Source organism: Aquarana catesbeiana, linkage group LG11 (assembly GCF_042186555.1).
Source record: "Aquarana catesbeiana isolate 2022-GZ linkage group LG11, ASM4218655v1, whole genome shotgun sequence".
Taxonomy (NCBI): Eukaryota; Metazoa; Chordata; class Amphibia; order Anura; family Ranidae; genus Aquarana; species Aquarana catesbeiana.
The window spans coordinates 4,461,910-4,483,317 of record NC_133334.1 but is presented as its reverse complement, the minus strand read 5'-3'; the positions used below and the strand labels follow the sequence as shown (position 1 = coordinate 4,483,317).

Genomic DNA, 21,408 nt, shown 5'->3' with positions numbered 1-21,408 from the left:
CCGGGACAAGAAGAGGGCCGGGACAAGAAGAGGGCCGGGACAAGAAGAGGGCTGGGACAAGATGAGGGTCGGGGCAAGGGGAGGGCCAGGGCAGGGGGAGAGCCGGGGCAGGGGGAGGGCCAGGACAGGGGCAGGGGGAGATGTGGGACAGGTGGAGGGCCGGGACAGGTGGAGGGCTGGGACAAGGGGAGGGCGGGAGGAACAGCTGCCCCGGACGCAATGGTTTACTCGGGGCGCCTTCCATCTATTGTAAGGCTGACAGAAGTAGTAATTTTGACAAGTGACTGTTAAGTGTAGGATCCTGTAAGCTTGCACATAAGCGGGGGAGGGGGGAATCTTTGCCTTGGGTGCTGAATGACCTTGTTGCGGCACTGGGTGCAGAGGCTCCGCCCACAGACCGGAGTTTCAGAGAGAAGCGAACACCACCAGAGTCAGGGAAGTCATAGAGCCCCTTCTGCACCCCTTAGACTTAGCGGGCATTGAACCCTTGTAGTGTGGGGGAGGGGGTACATTTTTTTAAATACGAATGAATGGGGCTGTCGCGACAACACACCAAAACGCACGTATTTGCCATTCTGCGTGAATTTGCGAAGCGCAGAAGTATGAATGCAACCTCAAGGAACCAGAGAACCTTCTAGAAATGGGGGCAGGTGATAATTGTGGAGCCCCCCCCCCACAGCACCGCCAGAGGATTATGGCAAATAACCCCAAGACTGGGACGGTTCTGGGAGAAGTAAAGTAGAGGACGCCGGGTCCAAGGAGAAAGATGGAGGTAACGGCTGGTGAACGGCGCCATCTCGTGGGGCGCATAGCGTTAAAATTCGGCCCCCAGCTTCATCTCATTTCCCCGAATCGTAACAGACTGACTGCGGTTCTGCCGAGAATTGCGCATTTCCTGCGGCGGGACCAGCGAGGACGGAGCGCCTGGCTGCTCTAATACTTCTGTCCATCTAAGCGTTAAATGAGCCGCTGAAATCCCGCTTAGTTAGAAAGAATTTGCCGCGTTCCGTGCTCACCGTCCCGGCAGATTACCGCCAGGCTCACCGCGCAGCGCTCCATCATTTCTGGGGCACGGCCCCGGCCAGACCTTTAATCAACGTTAATTAAATGGAGGCCCCTGGGACGGAAGAGGTGACGGCACAACAGAAAAGTCGTCACCTTTCGTCTCTCGCTGAACGAGCGCCGGCGTTCAAACCGAAAATAAGAGCCGGGCGATCGTTTAACAAGAAAGAATAATGAGCCAGCTGATCCCTGACCCCCCCCCAGAGATCATTTCATACAATCGGGGCTGCAGGCCAGACGAGGCGAATCCCGCCTGAGCCGCCTCCATTGTGCGACCGAGAACAACAGATCAGCTTCTGCGAGTAGCCAGCAGTGGAAAATCCGCTGTCCCATCCACTATTCACCCCGCTGTCCCATCCGCCATTCACCCCGCTGTCCCATCCGCCATTCACCCCGCTGTCCCATCCGCCATTCACCCCGCTGTCCCATCCGCCACTCACCCCGCTGTCCCATCCGCCACTCACCCCGCTGTCCCATCCGCCACTCACCCCGCTGTCCCATCCGCCACTCACCCCGCTGTCCCATCCACTATTCACCCCGCTGTCCCATCCGCCATTCACCCCGCTGTCCCATCCGCCATTCACCCCGCTGTCCCATCCGCCACTCACCCCGCTGTCCCATCCGCCACTCACCCCGCTGTCCCATCCACTATTCACCCCGCTGTCCCATCCACTATTCACCCCGCTGTCCCATCCGCCATTCACCCCGCTGTCCCATCCGCCATTCACCCCGCTGTCCCATCCGCTACCTGCCCCGCCATGCCATCCGCCATTCACCCCGCCGTCCCATCCGCCATCCACCACACTGTCCCATCCGCTACCTGCCCCGCCATACCATCCACCCCGCTGTCCCATCTGCTACCCACCCCGCCGTCCCATCCGCTATTCATTCAGCCGTCCCATCCGTTAACCCACCCCACCGTCCCATCCATTACTTGCCCCGCCATCCCATCTGCTATTCATCCAGCCGTCCCCTTCACTACCTGCCCCGCCATGCCATCCGCTATTTACCCCGCTGTCCCATCCGCAACTCACCACGCTGTCCCATCCGCTATTCATGCAGCTGTCCCATCCGCTACCTGCCCCGCCATGCCATCCGCCATTCACCCCGCCGTCCCATCTGCCATCCACCACGCTGTCCCATCGCTATTCACCCCGCTGTCCCATCCGCTATTCATACAGTCATCCCATCCGCTACCCACCCCACCGTCCCATCCATTACTTGCCCCGCCATCCCATGCGCTATTCATCCGGCTGTCCCATTCGCTACCTGCCCTGCCATGCCATCCGCTATTCACCCTGCCGTCCCATCCGCTATTCACCCCGCCGTCCCATCCGCTATTCACCCCACTGTCCCATACACTGTTCATCCAGCCGTCCCATGCGTTACCTGCCCCGCCACCCCATCCGCTATTCACCCTGCTATGCCATCCGCTATTCACCCCATCACCCCATCCGCTATTCATCCAGCCGTCCCATCCGCTACCCACCCTACCATTCCATCTGCTACCTGCCCCGCCGTTCCATCCACTATTCACCCGCTATCCCATCCGCTATTCACCCCGCCACCCCATCTGCTATTCACCCTGCCGTCCCGAATGCTATATACCCCGCCGTCTCATCCGCTATTCATCCAGCCGTCCCATCCACTACCCACCCCGCCGTCCCAACCGCTATTCATTCCCCTTGTCCCAACGGCTACCCGCAACCTGCCATCTAATACGCTACACACCCCATTGTCCGATCTGCTACCCTATCCACTACCCGCCCTGCAGTCCCATCTCGCGCCGCCATCCCATCTGCTACCCGCTTACATTGTTATGGTATACTGTATTATAAATTAAGTTCTGGTCTAATATATATTATATTGCTACATTACTGGATATTATATGGTATATCTCTTATATGGTATTATTATGTTATTTAATATAATATCCTCTATTATGTTATATGGTATATGTACTCATCTTATATTGAAATATTATATTGTATTGACTATTCTATTATGTTAAGGTATATTATAATATGTATTATATTACTGTATACTATATATTATATTCTCTGGTATATTTTATTATTATTTCCGTTTTCTGCTACAAACAGAAGAGAACCCTCCAGATGGGGGGGAGGGGACTACACCCCAGATATTCGGTCCTGTCTTGGAGCTGAACTTATTATAAACGGCCTCCCCGGCCTCCATTCCTGAGGTTCCTTGCAAGGACGCAGCCGAGTGATAACTCCGCATTATGGACGCCTCAGCGCACTAATCGCTTAAAAAGAAGAGCAGAGCTTTGCCGCGGCCGCCACAAGGCTCCTGGCTGCAGGCGAACGCCCCGACACGACAACATCCAGATGTCGAGATCGTTCCTCTGGAAAGCGGCGCAGCGTCCCGTTCTGTCCCGTTCTGCCATAACATCTGTCTCCTCTGCTGCTCTGCAACCTGCCGGACGCTAAATCCGGAGCGCGGCGCCGCTCGCTTCCCGCTCTAAACACGCACATGTGGACGCCATCAATTACCACTGTCACTTTGCCCCGGTAAAGCCAGTTGTGCTGCTGAACAGTCATTAGGTTTATTGGCCCGGTGAGGGGATCGTTCGTCACAGGGCAGCGCCTCGTTCTCCATTAACGAGGAATGACGAGCGACCGCACCGGCGCAGCGATGGGACCGTTGGAGCGCACGCGGTCTCTGGGCCGCAGTCGCGTGTATGGAGATAAATGGCAGCCATTTCTGCCAACAAACTTTGCGGGGAAAAAGAATAAAAAAAGCAGCAAACTGCCATCCTCCATAACCACCGTCATATCTTCGCCATCAGATCACCGCCGCCAAATCACCATCCTCTATCACCGCCACCATATTACCGCCATCATATCGGCGCATAAATGATAGAAGTTCCTATAAAGTCATTAAGTGTTTTATTTATGGGGACTAATTAGCATTTCTATATGTTTGCGTATGCCTCGCAATGCCCCTCTTCCCCATCAGCGCCATCTTTGATACCATAAATGGTCATCTTATTCCAGGCGGCGCCCAAAGACGACTGAACTCTGGAGGTCCTCCATGTCTATTATGAACTTCCTCCATCACTAAATCCACCTTCTTATGAAACGTTGGTGAGGCACAGCGGATGGATTCTCCACCAATACCAGTAATGGGGACAATGGTTTTTAGGTTGAGGACGCTCCATAGGATTGATGAAAGCCGTACATACATTGGGGGAGGGGCACAGGATGGAGAAGCACATGAAGCCTGCAGCTATGAGCCTCGGTTGACCTGGATTTTGGCCATAAACTGCTGTTTCAGACTTTTGGCCATCACCATTTCTTTTACAGAGCTCCATGGTGCGGTGCGAAGTCCATCCTCAGCGACTAACAAATAGTGAACCCTGAAATCTCAACACACACAAAAATAGTAAGGGTACCGTAATGCTCCAACCTCTAAAGAGGAGGGAAGGGCCTCAATCCCTGAGAGCTTATGACAGTGGCATGGTACTCTACCTATGCCAAAGCCGGCTGAACCTCGCTCCTACCAACCAAGACCTATCAAAGCCAGTCTTCCAAGTACTTGATGAGGGCTCCCCAGAAGAAAGACCCCCGGTTGGGGAGAGGAAAAAGGGCCACAGATCCTCTCCCAGGCCCCGATAACCTGCACCCTCCACCTCTGTAAGAGAAAAACAAACTTGCAAGAACCCTGATAATTAGTGCAAAAATAAATACATAAGGCCATGTGGATTACACGAGGATGGCCTTACAGCTGGTATAAAAATGACTCCAGGCTAAACAGAAGGCCCACCCAAGAACTATGTGCAAGAATAGAAAAATATGACGTGACCAAGTGCTGGTGAAACTCAGAGAGGTCCCAAACCCATAGTGTTTTTCTGGCACCCCCGGGAGCTCCTTGTGCCTTCTAGCCCCTGACCAGACACCAGATAAAGTTCCATCCCGACCAGAAAGTACTTTGGCAGAGCCTGTCCACAACTGGAGACAAGCCTAACGAACCAGGCAAGATCCAACCCAGGAGAAAAGTAACCCTCTCACAGTAACCATCTTATTACTAACCAGCACCCCCTACTGGGCAAAGGGGAATCAGCATTGGGGTTGATTTTACTAAAACTGGAGAGTTCAAAGTCTGGTGCAGTTCTGCATAGAAGCCAAGCTTCCAGGTTTTATTGTCAAAGCTTAACTGAACAAGCTGAAGTTAGACGTTGATTGGCTACCATGCCCAGCTGCACCAATTTCTGCACCCTCCAGTCATCAACCCCATGGTGGTCCTGAAAACTGATAAGAACAGATATTACACTTGGCCAAAAGGCCAGTTTTGTCCAGTTTGACCGCCCATTCAAATCTCTGGCTTCTGTGGTCATCTTGGGTGATGTCCTTGACCAAATACAGTCATGACCATACCCATACCCACAATGTAAAAAATTTAAATTTGTGGAGAAGTATAAACCAGGGTTAGGAAATAAACAAAATATTCCAAGCTTTGAACATTTCACGGAGCTTTGTTCAATCCATCATCTGAAAGAGTATGGCACAACTGCAAACCGCTCACCTAAACTGACCGGCCGGGCAAGGAGAGCATTCATCAGAGAAGAACCAAGAGGTCCATGGTAACTCTGGAGGAGCTGCAGAGATCCACAGCTCAGGTGGGAGAATCTGTCCACAGGACAACTATTAGTCGTGTTCTCCACAAATCTGCCCTTTATGGAAGAGTGACAAGAAGAAAGACATTGGTGAAAGAAAGTCATAAGAAGTCCTGTTTGTAGTTTGTGAGAAGCCATGTGGAGGACACAGCAAACATGTGGAAGAAGGTGCTCTGGTCAGATGAGACCAAAATTCAACTTTTTGGCCTAAAAGCAAAACGCTATGTGTGGGGGAAAACTAAAACTGCACATCACCCTGAACACACCATCCCCACCGTGAAACATGGTGGTGGCAGCATCATGTGGTGGGGATGGTTTTCTTCAGCAGGGACAGGGAAGCTGGTCAGAGTTGATGGGAAGATGGATGGAGACAAATACAGGACAATCTTAGAAGAAAACCTGTTAGAGTCTACAAAAGACTTGAGACTGGGCGGAGGTTCACCTTCCAGCAGGACAACGACCCGAAACATCCAGCCAGAGCTACAATGGAATGTTTTAGATCAAAGCATATTCATGTGTTAGAATGGCCCAGTCACAGTCCAGACCTAAATCACATTGAGAATCTGTGGCAAGACTTGAAAATTGCTGTTCACAGACGCTCTCCATCCAATCTGACAGAGCTTGAGATATTTTACAAAGAAGAATGGGCAGAAATGTCCTCTCTAGATGTGCAAAGCTGGTAGAGACACCCCCAAAAAGACTTGTAGAGAAAGGGGGTTCTACAAAGTATTGACTCCGGGGGGCGCCATACAAATGTCCCTCCCCCCACACTTTTCACATATTTATTTGTATCATTTATCATTTTCCTTCCACTTCACAATTATGTGACACTTTGTGTTGGTCTATCACATAAAATCCCAATAAAATACATTTACGGTTTTGGTTGTAACAAAATGTGGGAAATTTCAAGGGGTATGAATACTTTTTCAAGGCACTGCAACAAAATACAGAACTGGAAATACAAAAAGATACATTTCTTTCTGAATTACAAATAAAAAACAAGTGTTGCTGTAAAGATTTCCCGGTAGAATAAATGTTTTTTTCTCTCTTTTCTCCGCTGCTGTAAAACCTAAAATAGCTCGGATAGTCCCCGCGGAGAAGTGCATTATCCCTATATGCTAAGGACAACACGCGTTCAATCATCTCCGAGGCCATTAATGGTGAATCGCGGCAGCCAGCAACAGTCCGCTGGACTCTCTTATGTGATGCCCGCAGCGAGGCTCTCTTTCTCTCTTTCTTTTTTTTTTTTCGTGTTCCGCGGTCGCTCCGATCGCCCCCTCGTGAAGACAGTGTGACAGAATTTAGGTAAACTAGTAGCAATTAGGATAAGTAGACCATTCGACACAATTGACCTCTCGCTGGGATCCGATGAGAGGCAAACAAGACAGAATGTGCCACCGACCTAATGATAATCGCTTGGAGGACGGGTGCCCACCGCGAAGGGGGGACATTCCAGTCACTTTGCTGTCATCTCTCTGGAGGGGGGTGCCCCAAATAAATCAGGCTGACAGAATAGAGCGACGGGAGGATGCAAATCGTCTGATCGGCTTGTCAGCTGAGCGGAGATGGCGAGAGAGCCGCGGCGGATGATAACTGGGGGTGGCGAGCTCTGTACAGCGATCGGGTGAATCCGATGGAAACGGGCATCGTGTGAATGTGAAGAACAATGTATAAACAAAATGTTTCCGTATACAGCTTTGTTATATGAACACGGGGAATCGGACTTCCATATTACATAGGCAGGCTGTGCTTCCTGCTCCACGGTGATTGGGCCTTACTGCTCCTTCACAGATGATGACATCACAGTCTGCGGGTCCCTGATTTTATTATCTCAGCAGTCATTCAGCAAGAGTGCTAACTGCACTGTCTGTGAGACTACAGAGGGAACCTACGACCCGGTATATGGCGTGCTATTATTATCATTGATGCTTGGCAAGGTACATATAATTTGTCATTTGATATCACATGGACGTCCTTTCTTTTCCTTTCATCATATTTATGTATTATTGGTCACTTTTCTAGCGCAGCACCTGATAGATACATATTATTATGGGAAACGTGGATCTAATCAACCAACCAATACACAGGAAGTGACATCACAGTGTAATGGACAGTTTTAGGGCTCCTCTGCTACTAGACAAGTCTGAGTATATACGGTGTGTGTGTGTGTATATATATATATATATATATATATTACGATTACAATTCTCACTATACAGATCAGACTCCATCAGATACAGTATTACAAGATCAGCTTCACTGAGCTGCTGTCAATCAAAGAAAGGAAGGACCCCAACACTAAAAAAGGGAAGAGGGAAGAATGAAGGAAGGAAGAAAAAAAGGCCAAACCCTGTGAGGGGGGGAAGAGAAGAAAAAAGAAAAGGAAAAATGGTAGGAAGAAGATGGGAAATGAGGAAGGAATGGCAGAATTAAAGATAGGGATGAAAAATGGAAGGTGGGGGCAGAAGGAAGAAACAAGCGGAAAAAAAGTAAAGAAAGGCAGGGAAGAAGCTAGGAAAGAAGGAAGAAAAGGAAGACGAAAGGAAGGGGAGAAGGAAAAGGGGAAAAAGAGAAGAAGAAAAAAAAGAAAGAAAGGGCAAAACATAAGGGAAAGAAGGAATAGTAGAATGTAAGAAAGGAAGAAGATAAAAAGGTTGGAAGGAGTAAGGAAGGGAAGAAGGAAAGAAAAGGGAAGGAACAAAAGAAAGAGGGAAGGAACAGAAGAAGAATGGGAGGTAGGGGGAAGGAAATCAAGGGACCAGGGAAGAGAAGAAAGGAAAAGAAGGTGGGAAGGAAGAGAAGGAAACAAAGAAGAAAGAAAAGGGAGAAGGAAGGATGATGAGAAGGAAAGGAACAGAGAATGAAGGGTAGAAGAAAGAAGTGAAGCGAAAAGGAAGAAGAAATGATGAGAAGGAAGTAAAGAGAAGAAAAAGAAAGGAAAGAAGGAAAAAAGGGCAAAAGGGAAGGAAGAAAGGAAAGGGAGGGTTGAAGAAAGGAAGAGAAAGTGGAAAAGAAAGACAGGGAGTAAGAAGAAAGGGAAGAAGGAAGAGAATAAGGAAGAGAAGAAGAAAGGGAAGAAAAGAAGAGAAGAAAGTAAAAAAGGAATAGAAGAAGAAAGGGAAAGGAAGAAGAAAGGGAAGAAGGAAGAGAAGGAAGAGAAGAAGGAAGAGAAGATGAAAGGGAAGAAGAAGGGAAAGGGAAGAAGGAAGAGAAGATGAAAGGGAAGAGGAAAGGGAAGAAGGAAGAGAATAAGAAAGGGAAGAAGGAAGAGAAGAAAGGAAAGGGAAGAAGGAAGAGAATAAGAGAGAAGAAGGAAGAGAAGAAAGTAAAGAAGGAAGAGAAGAAAAGATGAGAAGAAGGAGTGAAAGGAGGAGAAAGAAGGACCCAAAGAAATGTTGGGGAGCCCTTTGCTCTGAGCCTCATTGAGTGTCTTTTATAGAGGGGAAGGCGTTGTACTCGGTCATGTTGCAGTGATCCCCCACAGCTCCTTATAATGTGATTCTCCCAGAATAATGAAGGGATGGAGGTCATGTGACAACATTCTTGACATTTTCTCCAGTAAGCTGATAGTGAATGTTGTGTCAGCGCCAAAAAGAAATCTTATAAAGAAATTCCCCCTGACAGCCCATCTCTCCCAGTAATGACCCGCCATCCATCTACCGCTCTACATCTGACCTGTACTGCCACACCTTCACTCCTCCCGATCTGTCCACAGACCCCACCTTTCTACAGGTGACCCCCAATTCACAAACACTGCAATACTCCCAATACTGGAGAGCGGTGATGTCACTCCTGTATAATATATCTGGAGAGTGGTGATGTCACTCCTGTATAATATATCTTATATCTGGAGGGCGGTGATGTCACTCTGTATAATATATCTTATATCTGGAGGGCGGTGATGTCACTCCTGTATAATATATCTTATATCTGGAGAGCGATGATTTCACTCCTGTATAATATATCTTATATCTGGAGAGCGGTGATGTCACTCTTGCATAATATAGCATATCTGGAGAGTGGTGATATCACTCCTGTATAATATATCTTTATATCTGGAGAGTGGTGATGTCACTACTGTATAATATATCTTATATCTGGAGAGTGGTGATATCACTCCTGTATAATATATCATATCTGGAGAGTGGTGATGTCACTCCTGTATAATATATCTTTATATCTGGAGAGTGGTGATGTCACTCCTGTATAGTTGATGTGTTCTCCCCATGAGTTATTTAACCCTTTGTTTGCCCGGAGTACCGGCGATGTCCAGCCAGTGACAGGGTTAAGCCCCCATTCCCCTCCCCCGCCATCACACAACCTGCTGGAAATAGCCCGAGATGAAACTGTTTAAGTGTGTCTAAACATCATTAAGAGTGGCAGTTGTGTCTGCGAGCGTCCGGGTGAGTGAGCGCATTACACGCGCCCGCCATCCAGGAAATTAATTTTCTTCAATAAAGCCATTTTTAAGCCTCATATATTTCCCAATCTAAACATATGTCACCATTTCATAAACAGAATAAATGGATTAAAATAATACATTACCGATATGCTGACACGTGGAGATATTTTAATTAGAAACGCTTAGGCCACGCCATCCGTAACGCTGGCTGTTTGTTGAAAGCCGCCACGGGCCATTTAATACTCGGGGAGAGGACAGGTATATCTGTCACCCGTCCCGCGCTCTCCACATCCAGCGACATTAACCCCTGCGAGTGAACTGTGAACGCGCTGCGCTCAGAGCGGCGTATGGAGTCTAACAATGGTGGCAGAGGTTCGCCCTCCGCCTCGTGTCACTTTATAGAATAATATTTCTTGATAAAAGGCGGCCCCGGAACATCGGGGTAATTTAAAGGCCGTATTTACGCGGCTGATGCATTACACCGGCTCTCTGTGCGACCATCTTTCACGAGACGCTCTTACAGGCGGCGATAAAACAGCTGAGGAAAGCGAATGTCACTGTCACCCGCAAATTTATGGCGATGGCAGAGAGCGCGGCCCGCCATAGAACGATACTCCAATCACAGGCCGAAACACGGAATTCCATCGCATCCGAGGGAATCACAAGTCTCAGATTCCGACATTTTATCTATTTATCTAGAAGGGAAAAAGGAAGAGAGAGAAAAAAAGGAAAAAGGGAAGAAGGAAGAAAGGGAGAAAAGGAAGAAAAACACAAAGGAAGATGAGGAAAAGAAGGAAGGGAAAAGGAAAGAAAGGAAAAGGGAAGAAGGAACCAAAGGAGAACGAAGGGAAGAAGGGAGAAAAGAAAGAAAGGAAGAAAAGAAGCAAGAGATGAAAGAAAGGAAGAGGGGGAAGGAAGAAGAAAGAGTAAGGAAAAAGGAAGTGAGAGAAGAAAGAAGGAAGGGAAGAAAGAGGGGGAAGGAAGGAGAAAGAAAGAAGGAAGGGAAAAAGAAATAAGTAAAGGAAGGAAGGATAAAGTCATGAAGGAACACTTTGCTCTGAGTTTTATTATCTATCTAGAGGGAAAAAGGAAGGAAGTGAAAAAATGAAAGGAAGAATGAAGGAAAGAAAGGGAGAAAAGAAGGAAGGAAGAGAAGGAAATGAAGAAGGAAGCAAGGAAAGAAAAAAAGGAAAGAAAGGGAGTGAGAGAAGATGAAAAAAAAAGTATAAATAAAGAAGGAAGGGAAGAAATGCAGCAAGGAATGAAGGAAGTAAAGAAGGAAGGGAGGAAGTAAAGAAGGAAGGAAGGGAAGAAATGCAGCAAGGAATGAAGGAAGTAAAGAAGGAAGGGAGGGAAGAAAGGAATACAAAACTGAAGAAGGAAATGAGGATAAAATGGGGAAAAATGGAAAAAGTGAAGCAAGAAAAAAGTAAGAATGGAAAGAAGGAAAAGACGGAAGGACTCTAAACCCAAAAAGTGATGAAGAAGCGCTTTGCTTTGAGTCTTATAATCTATCTAGAAGGGAAAAGGAAGAAAGTGAAAACATGAAAGGAAGAAGGAACTTTAGAGGGAAGGGAAAGGGAAAGAAGGAACTAAAGAAAGAACTAAGGGGAGAAGGAAAGAAAGAAAAAAAAAGAGCAAAAAAGGAAGTAAGAGAAGATGGGAGGAAAGCAGGAGAAAGAAGGAAGAGACAACGATAGGAAAGGAAGAGAGGGAAGGAAGGGAAGAAGAAAGCAAGGGAAGGAGGAAAGAAGAAGAAAGGAATGAGGGCAAGGAGGTTAGACAGATGAAAGGAATAAGAAAGGAAGGGAAGAAATAAGGAAGTGAATAAGGAAGGGAGGGAAGGAAGAAGACAGGAATAAGGAAGAGAAGGAAAGGGAGAAGTAAAAGGAAAAATGGAAGGAGTGAAGCAAGGAAAGAAGGAGAGAAGGAAGAAAGGAAGAAAGGACTCTAAACCCAAGAATAGATGAAGGAGCACTTTGCTTTGAGTATTTATCTATCTGGGAAAAGGAAGAAAGTGAAAAAAAATGAAAGGAAAAATTAAGGAAATGTAAAGGGAAAAAGGGAATAAGGAACCAAAGAAAGGAGGAAAAGAAGAAGGAAAAGACGAAGGAAGGAAGTCAAGAGAAGGAAGCAAGGCAAGGGGGAAAAAGATGAAAGGAATGATGAAAGGAAGGCAAAATGAGATGAAATGAACCAAGGAAAGAAGGAAGGAAAAGGAGAAAGGAAAGAAGGACTCTAAACCCAAGAAGTGATGAAGGAGCAGTTTGCTTTGAGTATCTATCTATCTATCTATCTATCTATCTATCTATCTATCTATCTATCTATCTATCTATCTATCTAAAAAGCGAAAAGGAAGAACGTAAAAACATTCAAGGAAGGTGAAAGGAAATTTAGAGGGAACGAAAGAAAAAAGGAGAGAAGGAACCAAAGGAAGAAAGAAGGAAGAGAAGGAGAGAAAAGAAGAAAGGAAGAGATGAAGGAAGGAAGCAAAGAAGGTAAGAAATGACGCAAGGAAGAGAAGAAGGAAGAAAGGAGGTAAACAAGGGAAAAGAAGGTGGATTCTAACCCCAAGAAGTGATGGAGGAGCATGTTGCACTGGGACCATCTATGTATCTATCTGGGAATTGGCCAGCAGAGGGGGGTGAATGGTGTCTTCAGGGTGACAGATAGAGATGGAAATAATAGAGATGGACTTCTATATATATATATCTGGAACATTCTATAAATGGTCTCCATTTTGTAGCCGAAGCTCTTTATCCTCGCTAATTCCTTCCGCCATCTGCTCTATAAATAGGATATTCGCACCCCGCGCTCTCTTGTCTTGTCCGCATTGACGGATGAAGTAAAGCTCCTTCCACAAACCTTTTATCTAAGACAACATTCAGCAACAACGTGTTTAGGTGAAAGTCACTCTGTCCCCCCAGTCCCTTCATGTTGTTTGTCATTTCAGACAGAGGAAAGAGACCAACAATCCTTCCTATGACAGAAACACATACATGCTACAGTCACCATCAAGAGAAAATAAAAGACTATCAGAAATATGTATAAAATAGAAGGAAATTCCTCCTCTGCATCCCATCATAAGGGAATGACACATGATGTCTAGATAGTAAACATGTTCAGTGATGAGCATTCCAATGTCTGGTCCCATGATCAATATCCTGGCAATACTCAGGTGGGATCAGTGATCAGCACTCCAATGTCTGGTCACATGGTTATGGTCTTGGCAATGGTCAGGTGGTCTCTGTTCAGGCAGATCTGGTAATTGACTCGTTTTGCCCTAACAGTGGTCTTAGTATGGTGTGTGGTAGGAGACTGATATGTTGTAAGCTAGAATATCTGTGAGTAGCACCCCAAATATGTCCTGCTAGGGTTCCAGCACCCCAATTATGTCCTGCTAGGGTTTGAGCACCCCAATTATGTCCTGCTAGGGTTCCAGCACCCCAGTTATATCCTGCTAGGGTTCCAGCACCCCAATTATGTCCTGCTAGGGTTCCAGCACCCCAATTATGTCCTGCTAGGGTTCCAGCACCCCAGTTATGTCCTGCTAGGGTTCCAGCACCCCAATTATGTCCTGCTAGGGTTCCAGCACCCCAATTATGTCCTGCTAGGGTTCCAGCACCCCAGTTATATCCTGCTAGGGTTCCAGCACCCCAGTTATATCCTGCTAGGGTTCCAGCACCCCAATTATGTCCTGCTAGGGTTCCAGCTACGTCTTGCTAGAATCCCAGTACCCAAATTAAGTCCTGCTAGAGTCCAAGCACATGAATTATGTTTTGCTACAGTATGAGCACCCCAATTATGTCTTGCTAGGCTCTGAGCACCCCAAGTATGTCCTGTTAGGGACCCAGCACCCCAATTATGTTCTGCTAGGGTCCGAGCACCCCTAGCTCTCTAGTAACCCAGTTAGTGTCCCGGCACACCAATTATATACCATTAGTCTCTTGGCACCCACTTAGTCACTGGCAAGGATGGCATTGGGCAATCAGTAGTGAAAACTGAGAAGAGCAAACATGTCCTGTAGGGTTCCTTATATATAAATCATATTATCAGTATGTAATGAACTATAAATCTTTATTGTCTCTATAGTGTGTGTATAGTGACTCTGCTTTACTGCTCCCCTTTTCTAGGCTACTAGCTGAATACAAGGTGGCCTATCCTGTAATTTCAGCGGGGGTTGTACACTACAGCCTCATTACTAGAGGGCCATGAGGGGGAGAACCGACACATTAACATGCTGAATACAGCCAAGAAAATATGGAACAGCAAACTATATAAACCTCCAACAATACTATAATTATTTTCAGAGAAATGCTACAACGCCCCAAAATCTGAGATCCTATAGAAGATGTTATATCACCAGGTGGAGGATCAGAGAACATGATGTTCCTCTTGTAGAGCCGCCTGAGCCAGTGCACCAGGTGACAATGTTATGTGAAGTCGGGGAACTCCTTTAATCAGGAAGAAGAGAGTTGATATGTAACACCTGACAATTACAGCAGTGACCCCGGAGGGGCAGTATATATACACGGCTGGGACGGCACGGTTATAATATTGCGTAACCCGATCTGACAGTCAGTGATAGTTAGCATACAGCTGGGAAGTGTCTCCCCCCCTCCCCCACCCACACTCACAGTTTGGCTGGCGGCCCAGTGTCTCCGCACATACCTGTAGCTGTAACGGGCTGAGTCCAGAAGCTGCGGCAGCTGCCATTGTCGATGGAATGAATTGCACGGGGTAGTTATCACCTGTCGGGGAGAACAATAGACTCAGATTTAGACAATGAACACAAACGACACATTGCAAGTGCCAACACAGCCGCCTGCGCAACACCCGCGCTCAGCAAGACATCTGCACACACACACACACAGGGGATGCTGGGTAATACAGGAGTGCCAGGAGGTGACCCGCAGACTTGGGGGGCATCTCAGGGCACCCACAGAATGGTTCACAGATTTAGTGCCCGCCCCCCACCCCCCCCCCCCATTTCTTTACATTTCCTGCTCTCCTCATAAGCAGATCAGGCCAATCCGTGGGTGATGATCAGATAATCGCCACGGATTGGCTCCTTCTGTGGCCTGGCAAAGGGGCCCCATTGCAGTTCAGTTTAATGAGTGAACCCCCCCCCCATGAGTCAATATGTGATATGATACAATGAGATCATTATTATACAATGTAACGGGAACAATTATCAATCAGATTATACGGATAGAAAACAATAAGATACAATGATCAGTTACATTGATAGCATTATTATACATTGTAACGGGAGCGAATATCGATCATATTATACAGATCTGATACATTCGTTGTAACAGGATATCGGAGAAAATCGCAGCCCCAGTAATAATCGTATTATGCTGATATTATACAATCATAAGATATAAAGATATCATTATTATACGCTGTATGGGGACCCAAGGATGTAACACCCCGAATATCAACCATATTATACAATGATATCATTATTATACATTGTAATGGGTACACAAGGATAATCCTTTACTAATGTTTTACAATGATATGATACATTATTATTATTATACATTGTAACAGGTACGGGAGGCAACAACATCCCGAATGTTAACTATAACATTGTATAATATCACGGTTAATATTCGGAGTGTTATATCTTTGTGTACTGTTACAATGTATAATAATGCAATCATTGTATCATATCAGCATAATCATTATTATACATTGTAACATGTACACAAGGACATAATACTCTGAATATTAAATTGGTTGTACACCCTCCATATACCCAGTGTGGTGACTATCCTCAGGTGATACACAGAGATGAAACAAATCCTCCTACATAAGTTGTACCTGTTTATCTGCCTCATTCTCTCCTCTACATCCATTTAGACCCCTTTCACACTGTGCCTCCACCGGCATCTGCGGTAAAGTGCCGCTATTTTTAGCGCCGCTTTACCGTCGTTTTAGCGGCGCTATTCGGCCGCTAGCGGGGCGGTTTTAACCCTTGATTTCAAGCAGGGGAGCAGCGGTGGAGGAGCGGTGCGTTCACCGCTCCAAAGAAGCTGCTGGCAGGACTTTTTCTGACGCCCTGCCAGCGCACCGCTATAGCACCTGCAAAACGCTCCAGTGCGAAAGGGGTCTTACAGTCCAGTTTTTTAAAGGTTGTCTGAGAGCTTAGAAAAAAAGGGGGTGGGGAGCTGAAATGACACTCTGTAGAGCTCAGCGAGGAGATCTCTGAGAGCTGATTGGAGGGATGAGACACACCCCCTTCACACAGACACACAGGAACAGAGCTGATTATTCATGCAGATAGCAGAGGAAGGAGGCAACAGACAGAAATGACACTTAGAGCTCTGGACTGAGACAAGTACACACTATAGAGGGATACGCTGTGTTCAGATTTCATGTCTGAGGATTACAACCACTTATAATATATCATTGTATAATAGTATATTACTGTTAGTATTGGGGGTGTTATGTTCTCATGTACCATTACAGAGTATAATAATGATATCACTGTATCATAATTATCATTATACATTGTACCAGCACATGAGGACAGGACACCTCAAATATTGACCATATTAAACAATAATAAGATACAAGGATATCATTATTATACATTGTAACAGGTACACAATTATAATCCTTTACTGATATTATACAATGATATGATACATTGTAACAGGCACAGGAGACAACAACATCCTGAATGTTACCTATAATATATCATTGTATAATATTTGGGGTATTATGTCCCTGTGTACCTGTTACAATGTATATTATCAGTATAATCTGCCCAATATTCAGGGTGATATTTCCTCTGGTATCCCGGTACAATGTATATTAATAATTATGCTGATTTGATACAATCATATCATTATTATACATTGTAATGGTATTTGAGAACACCCCGAATATTACCTGTAATATTATATTGGTATTATACATTGTAACAAGGACATTACACCCCCATTGTTATCCATGAGATCCTGATATGATACAATGTATCTCTCTAGTATCCTGATCTGTTATCTGCTGAGAGTTCAGATCCTGATCTTGTTAAAGTGAAATTTAATATCTTCAATAATTCTACATTTTGACCTGAAACTTTCCTATTGGATGATAAATGTGAATTGTGATAAACCCTTTACAGGGGGACTCCGCTCACAGCAGCCTTCTACAAGCAATACTTATATTCCAATTCCTGATGGAGTTATTAACGTGTCACTAAACCCCCATCATAAAAAAAGATGAATAAATGGCGTATTCCTTGCTGGCCATCCTCACTCATCACTATGAGATTCCTTTTCTGTATTCTGCAGAAATCCTGGTTGATCCCGCTGCTCTCTATCTCCCCCTTCTGTCCATGTAAACAATGCAGCGAGGGATTTTGCAGAGCGGTGGTGGCAGCTCTGGACATGCTCAGTTCTCAGTAAGTTTCTATGCTGAGCATTTCCTCCCTATCACGTCTGAGCAGCCCATGTGACTACAGAGTCACACATGTGGGCGTATACACTGTGGTTAATGACAGCCCACATTCTCCTCCACACCCACTAACCAGCTAAACACAATGGGGGGGTGGATATTACATGTAGATTGACAGAGGCTTCACCTCCCTCTTATTCTAAGACACAGGCTGGAGGGGGGCGTGGCACAGCCTGCGACTGGCAGAAATCCACCCACACTGTGTTATTTCCACAACAAAATAAAGATTATATTTGTATGACAATTTAAAACACTTTATTGATGTTAATTATTAATATCAATAAAATGTTGGTGTTATTGATATTAATAATTAATAATATTATTGTTAAGTATTATTAATTATTTATTTTTACTCTGTATTCCAAGGGCTGTTTTTTGGGCGGGATTTTCGAACATGTGACCAGCAGCAGAGGACTAGCAGCTCCTTGTTCTGCGTCATTTTTGCGTTTCCTTTGTGTGTTGATGTTTTCAATTCGTTTTTGAATTTAGGATTTGGAGTAGATAGTTACCAGCCATTGGCCAATGCATTGAAAAGCATATTATGTGCATTTTGACGCATTGCTATTAACTTCTATGGGTTAAAACGCAGAGCAAAATGGAGGTCAAATTTCTTTTAAAAGGCAATGCAGCGCAGAGATAAAAACAGGCACTATTTTTATCCTCGTGATCGAGGAGATGTGTTTTAGCGCATTGAAAGACGCACCAGTGTAAATGAGCCCCCTTCACTCACCGCAAGGTCACGAAATTAAATATACCTAAAAATTATCTTAAATAATAAAAAAGTCCCTTTAAGAGATTAAAATATTGCAAAAGAAAGCAGAATTTAATGGTGATCGTCTTCTAGGTTGCTTCCAGCGGGTAAATCTATGCGCTCGGAGCGCACACGTCAGCCTGCGTGTGTAACAATGCATAAACTAACTACCTCGAAAACGACTTTTCATCGCCCCGGCAGGACGCGACACCCAACCAACTCCACATTAACGTTAAGTTAAAAAGAAAAAAAAAAAAAAAAAAGTCCTTTCTTAATCTCGCCATCCGCTTTGCATTCGGCCCATAATACCTCATCAGGCCAGTGAGCACAGCGAGCGCTCACACACAGTCCACTAACAATTGGCGTCTGATTGCCTATGACGGTCGGCTACAATGCCTCCCAGAACACTACACTGCGCCGCCCCCCCGCCGAGCAATATTCAAAATATGCCATCTTATTTTCCCCTTTCCATGTGGTTGATTTTGGTTCGTTGGCGACTCGCGTGATTTTAATTTATTTATTTCCGGAAACTAAAATCGCATCTAATGACACCGACCCCCAATGCGCCCGAGCTGATGTGATTTATTTTATTCCGATATGTTAAATCGTGCCCCCCCCCAAATAGAATGTGAATTTTAGGTTAAATAAAGCTTCTTTCCACCTTTCCGTCTCCGGTAAAATATATAGAACGGGCGCACAAAGGGCGCCGCAGAATTAATGACGCTTTAAAGAGGTTGGAAATAAGCATTTAAACTATCAGCGGGAACTAGTTTAGGTATGATGTGTCCCCCAACCCCCCCCCCCCTCCCCGACGTATCATGAATAATTCATGGCCGCCTCTTTTGTCTCTCCGACACGCCGCAGCGCCAATGATCCGTCGTCTTTAAAGAGAATTTACTGCGGAGTAAACGCATCGTATAAAAGTGTTTTGTCAATGGAACGCGGATCTCGCGGAGCCCGCTGTGTGCGTGAATCGCTGATCGGGCCAGGAGAGCATCTGCATCTATTATCGCTCGCCAAGAGAGCGGGATGGCGGCCATTTTGTTCGCTTTTTTTTTATTTTATTTTTTTTACTCTTGGCAACTTCAGCCAGATAGGAACCTGAGACACAGAAATGCCCGAATCCCATCGGAAGGTAATGAGGACCCACCGGCGCCCTCCGATGGTTGTACAGAACGCGGAGGGTGACAACACTTTTTAGAGACTGACATTATGCGGATGGCGTGAACCCCCCCCCCCCCCCCCCCGCAGGCTCTCCCCCTTCTGTGAGCCCATCCTAGTACTAGGGATGGGGTTCATGCTCACGACTGCCATGGGTTGGTGTGAACTTTGGGTTTTCGCAGTTTGGCGAATGGATGAGCTAGACAGGGTGACCCCGGAATTAATTCGCTTAGAGGCGGAGTTACTACCACTAAATGACCACCACTTGCTGTTTTGGCCACAAGCACTTTGGTTGCTAGAATGCAAGTGGCCACCTGCCTCCTAGCAATCGAGCACGCTGTGCATGCCAGGTTGCCAGCACACTGTTGCTAGGACACTGGCGGCTATACAATCATTAGTTTCTATGTCAATGACAATGTTGGTGAAAAAAGGTGATGTTGGCCCCCCCAAAAAAATTAATACCGGACCCTTATCCAGGATTGGGGTCTAGTATGGATTTTAGGGTAGAGCCCCACACAAAAGAAACACTGACCCCCCAGGTCTTGTATGGAACCCATACAATAAGGAAACCCCAAAATCTTCACTAGACCTGAGGGGACTGGTATGGAATTTTAGGGGCCATCCAAAGCTTCATGTTTTTTTTTTATGTGGTTACTCTAAAATCTATACCAGACCCCAATCCTCAAATAAGGGTCTTGTATAAATTTTGAAGGGGAACACCACATCTTCATTCTGAGGGCACCCCAAGCCGTGACCCTTATCCAGCCATGAAGCCTGGGTGGTCAGAGAAGTGGAGATGAATTGGGCATACAAACAACCCCCCATTTCTACCTTCTTAATCACACCAGGCTAAGAGCCTTCAACATGGGGAGGGAACTTTAAGGCGACACTCCTGGCAAAGCATTTTCTTTTTGGATCAGTACGTGTCCCCCCTGGCAGTGCCCAGCCCCCCATGCCCTTCGTTGGATAACAACCTTTCCTATCAGCCTTGAAAATGGACAGAATTGATTTCCTAATTTTGCCTCCATGAGGTTGGCATTAAAGTATGCAATTTGCAATGTTTGCCAAGGCTGCCCTCAAATCGAACCCGAACAGATTCACCCTAATCTGCCTCCTCCTCCTGCCAATCATGTTGCTGGGCAGCCACTCCCCCTGCAAGCCTGATTTCACAATTCATCTGGAAATACAAGGTCAGGTTTGGGGTAGTCACACCGGCTGACTGTAAAGTGAGGGACCAGATCACCAGACAATGGATATTCGGTATACGTGTGCCGAGCGATATATACAAGGAGAGGTGTCTGATCTCTTCTAGGAAGCGATAAGGCTGGGCTGGAAATCCTCCGCTATGAACTGGAATGACTGGATATTTATCTGCAATTTCATTGTTTGATCCTGTCCAAATATTCCGGAGGAATGAGCCTCCCAACAGCCCGACGTGTCCCAACACAATGAGACATTCTCCACACAATACGGGAACGTTACATAACCTCCTCCTCCCCCCACAATCTACATCACAATGGAGGTCACCGTCACCCAACCGTACACCGCCATTCAACCGTACACCGCCACCCAGCACCCTTCACCCAACCGAACACCGCCATTCAACCATACACCGCCACCCAGCACCCTTCACCCAACCGTACACCGCCATTCAACCGTACACCGCCACCCAGCACCCTTCACCCAACCGCACACCACCATTCAACCGTACACCACCACCCAGCACCCTTTACCCAACCGTACACCGCCATTCAACCGTACACCGCCACCCAGCACCCTTCACCCAACCGTACACCGCCATCCAACCGTACACCGCCACCCAGCACCCTTCACCCAACCGTACACCGCCATCCAACCGTACACCGCCACCCAGCACCCTTCACCCAACCGAACACTGCCATTCAACCGCACACCGCCACCCAG

General features: G+C 46.3%; 1 protein-coding gene across 5 annotated transcripts in view; it reads right to left on the bottom strand.

Moving 5' to 3' along the window:
* SOX6 (SRY-box transcription factor 6) overlaps window positions 1-21,408 on the bottom strand; it is a 507,467-nt gene that overhangs the window by 84,059 nt on the left and 402,000 nt on the right. For all 5 annotated transcript variants that reach the window (XM_073603957.1, XM_073603956.1, XM_073603959.1 and 2 more), the window contains one exon: window positions 14,775-14,854. In XM_073603957.1, the coding sequence (XP_073460058.1) occupies window positions 14,775-14,854 (80 nt within the window). The remainder of the gene's footprint in view (window positions 1-14,774; window positions 14,855-21,408) is intronic.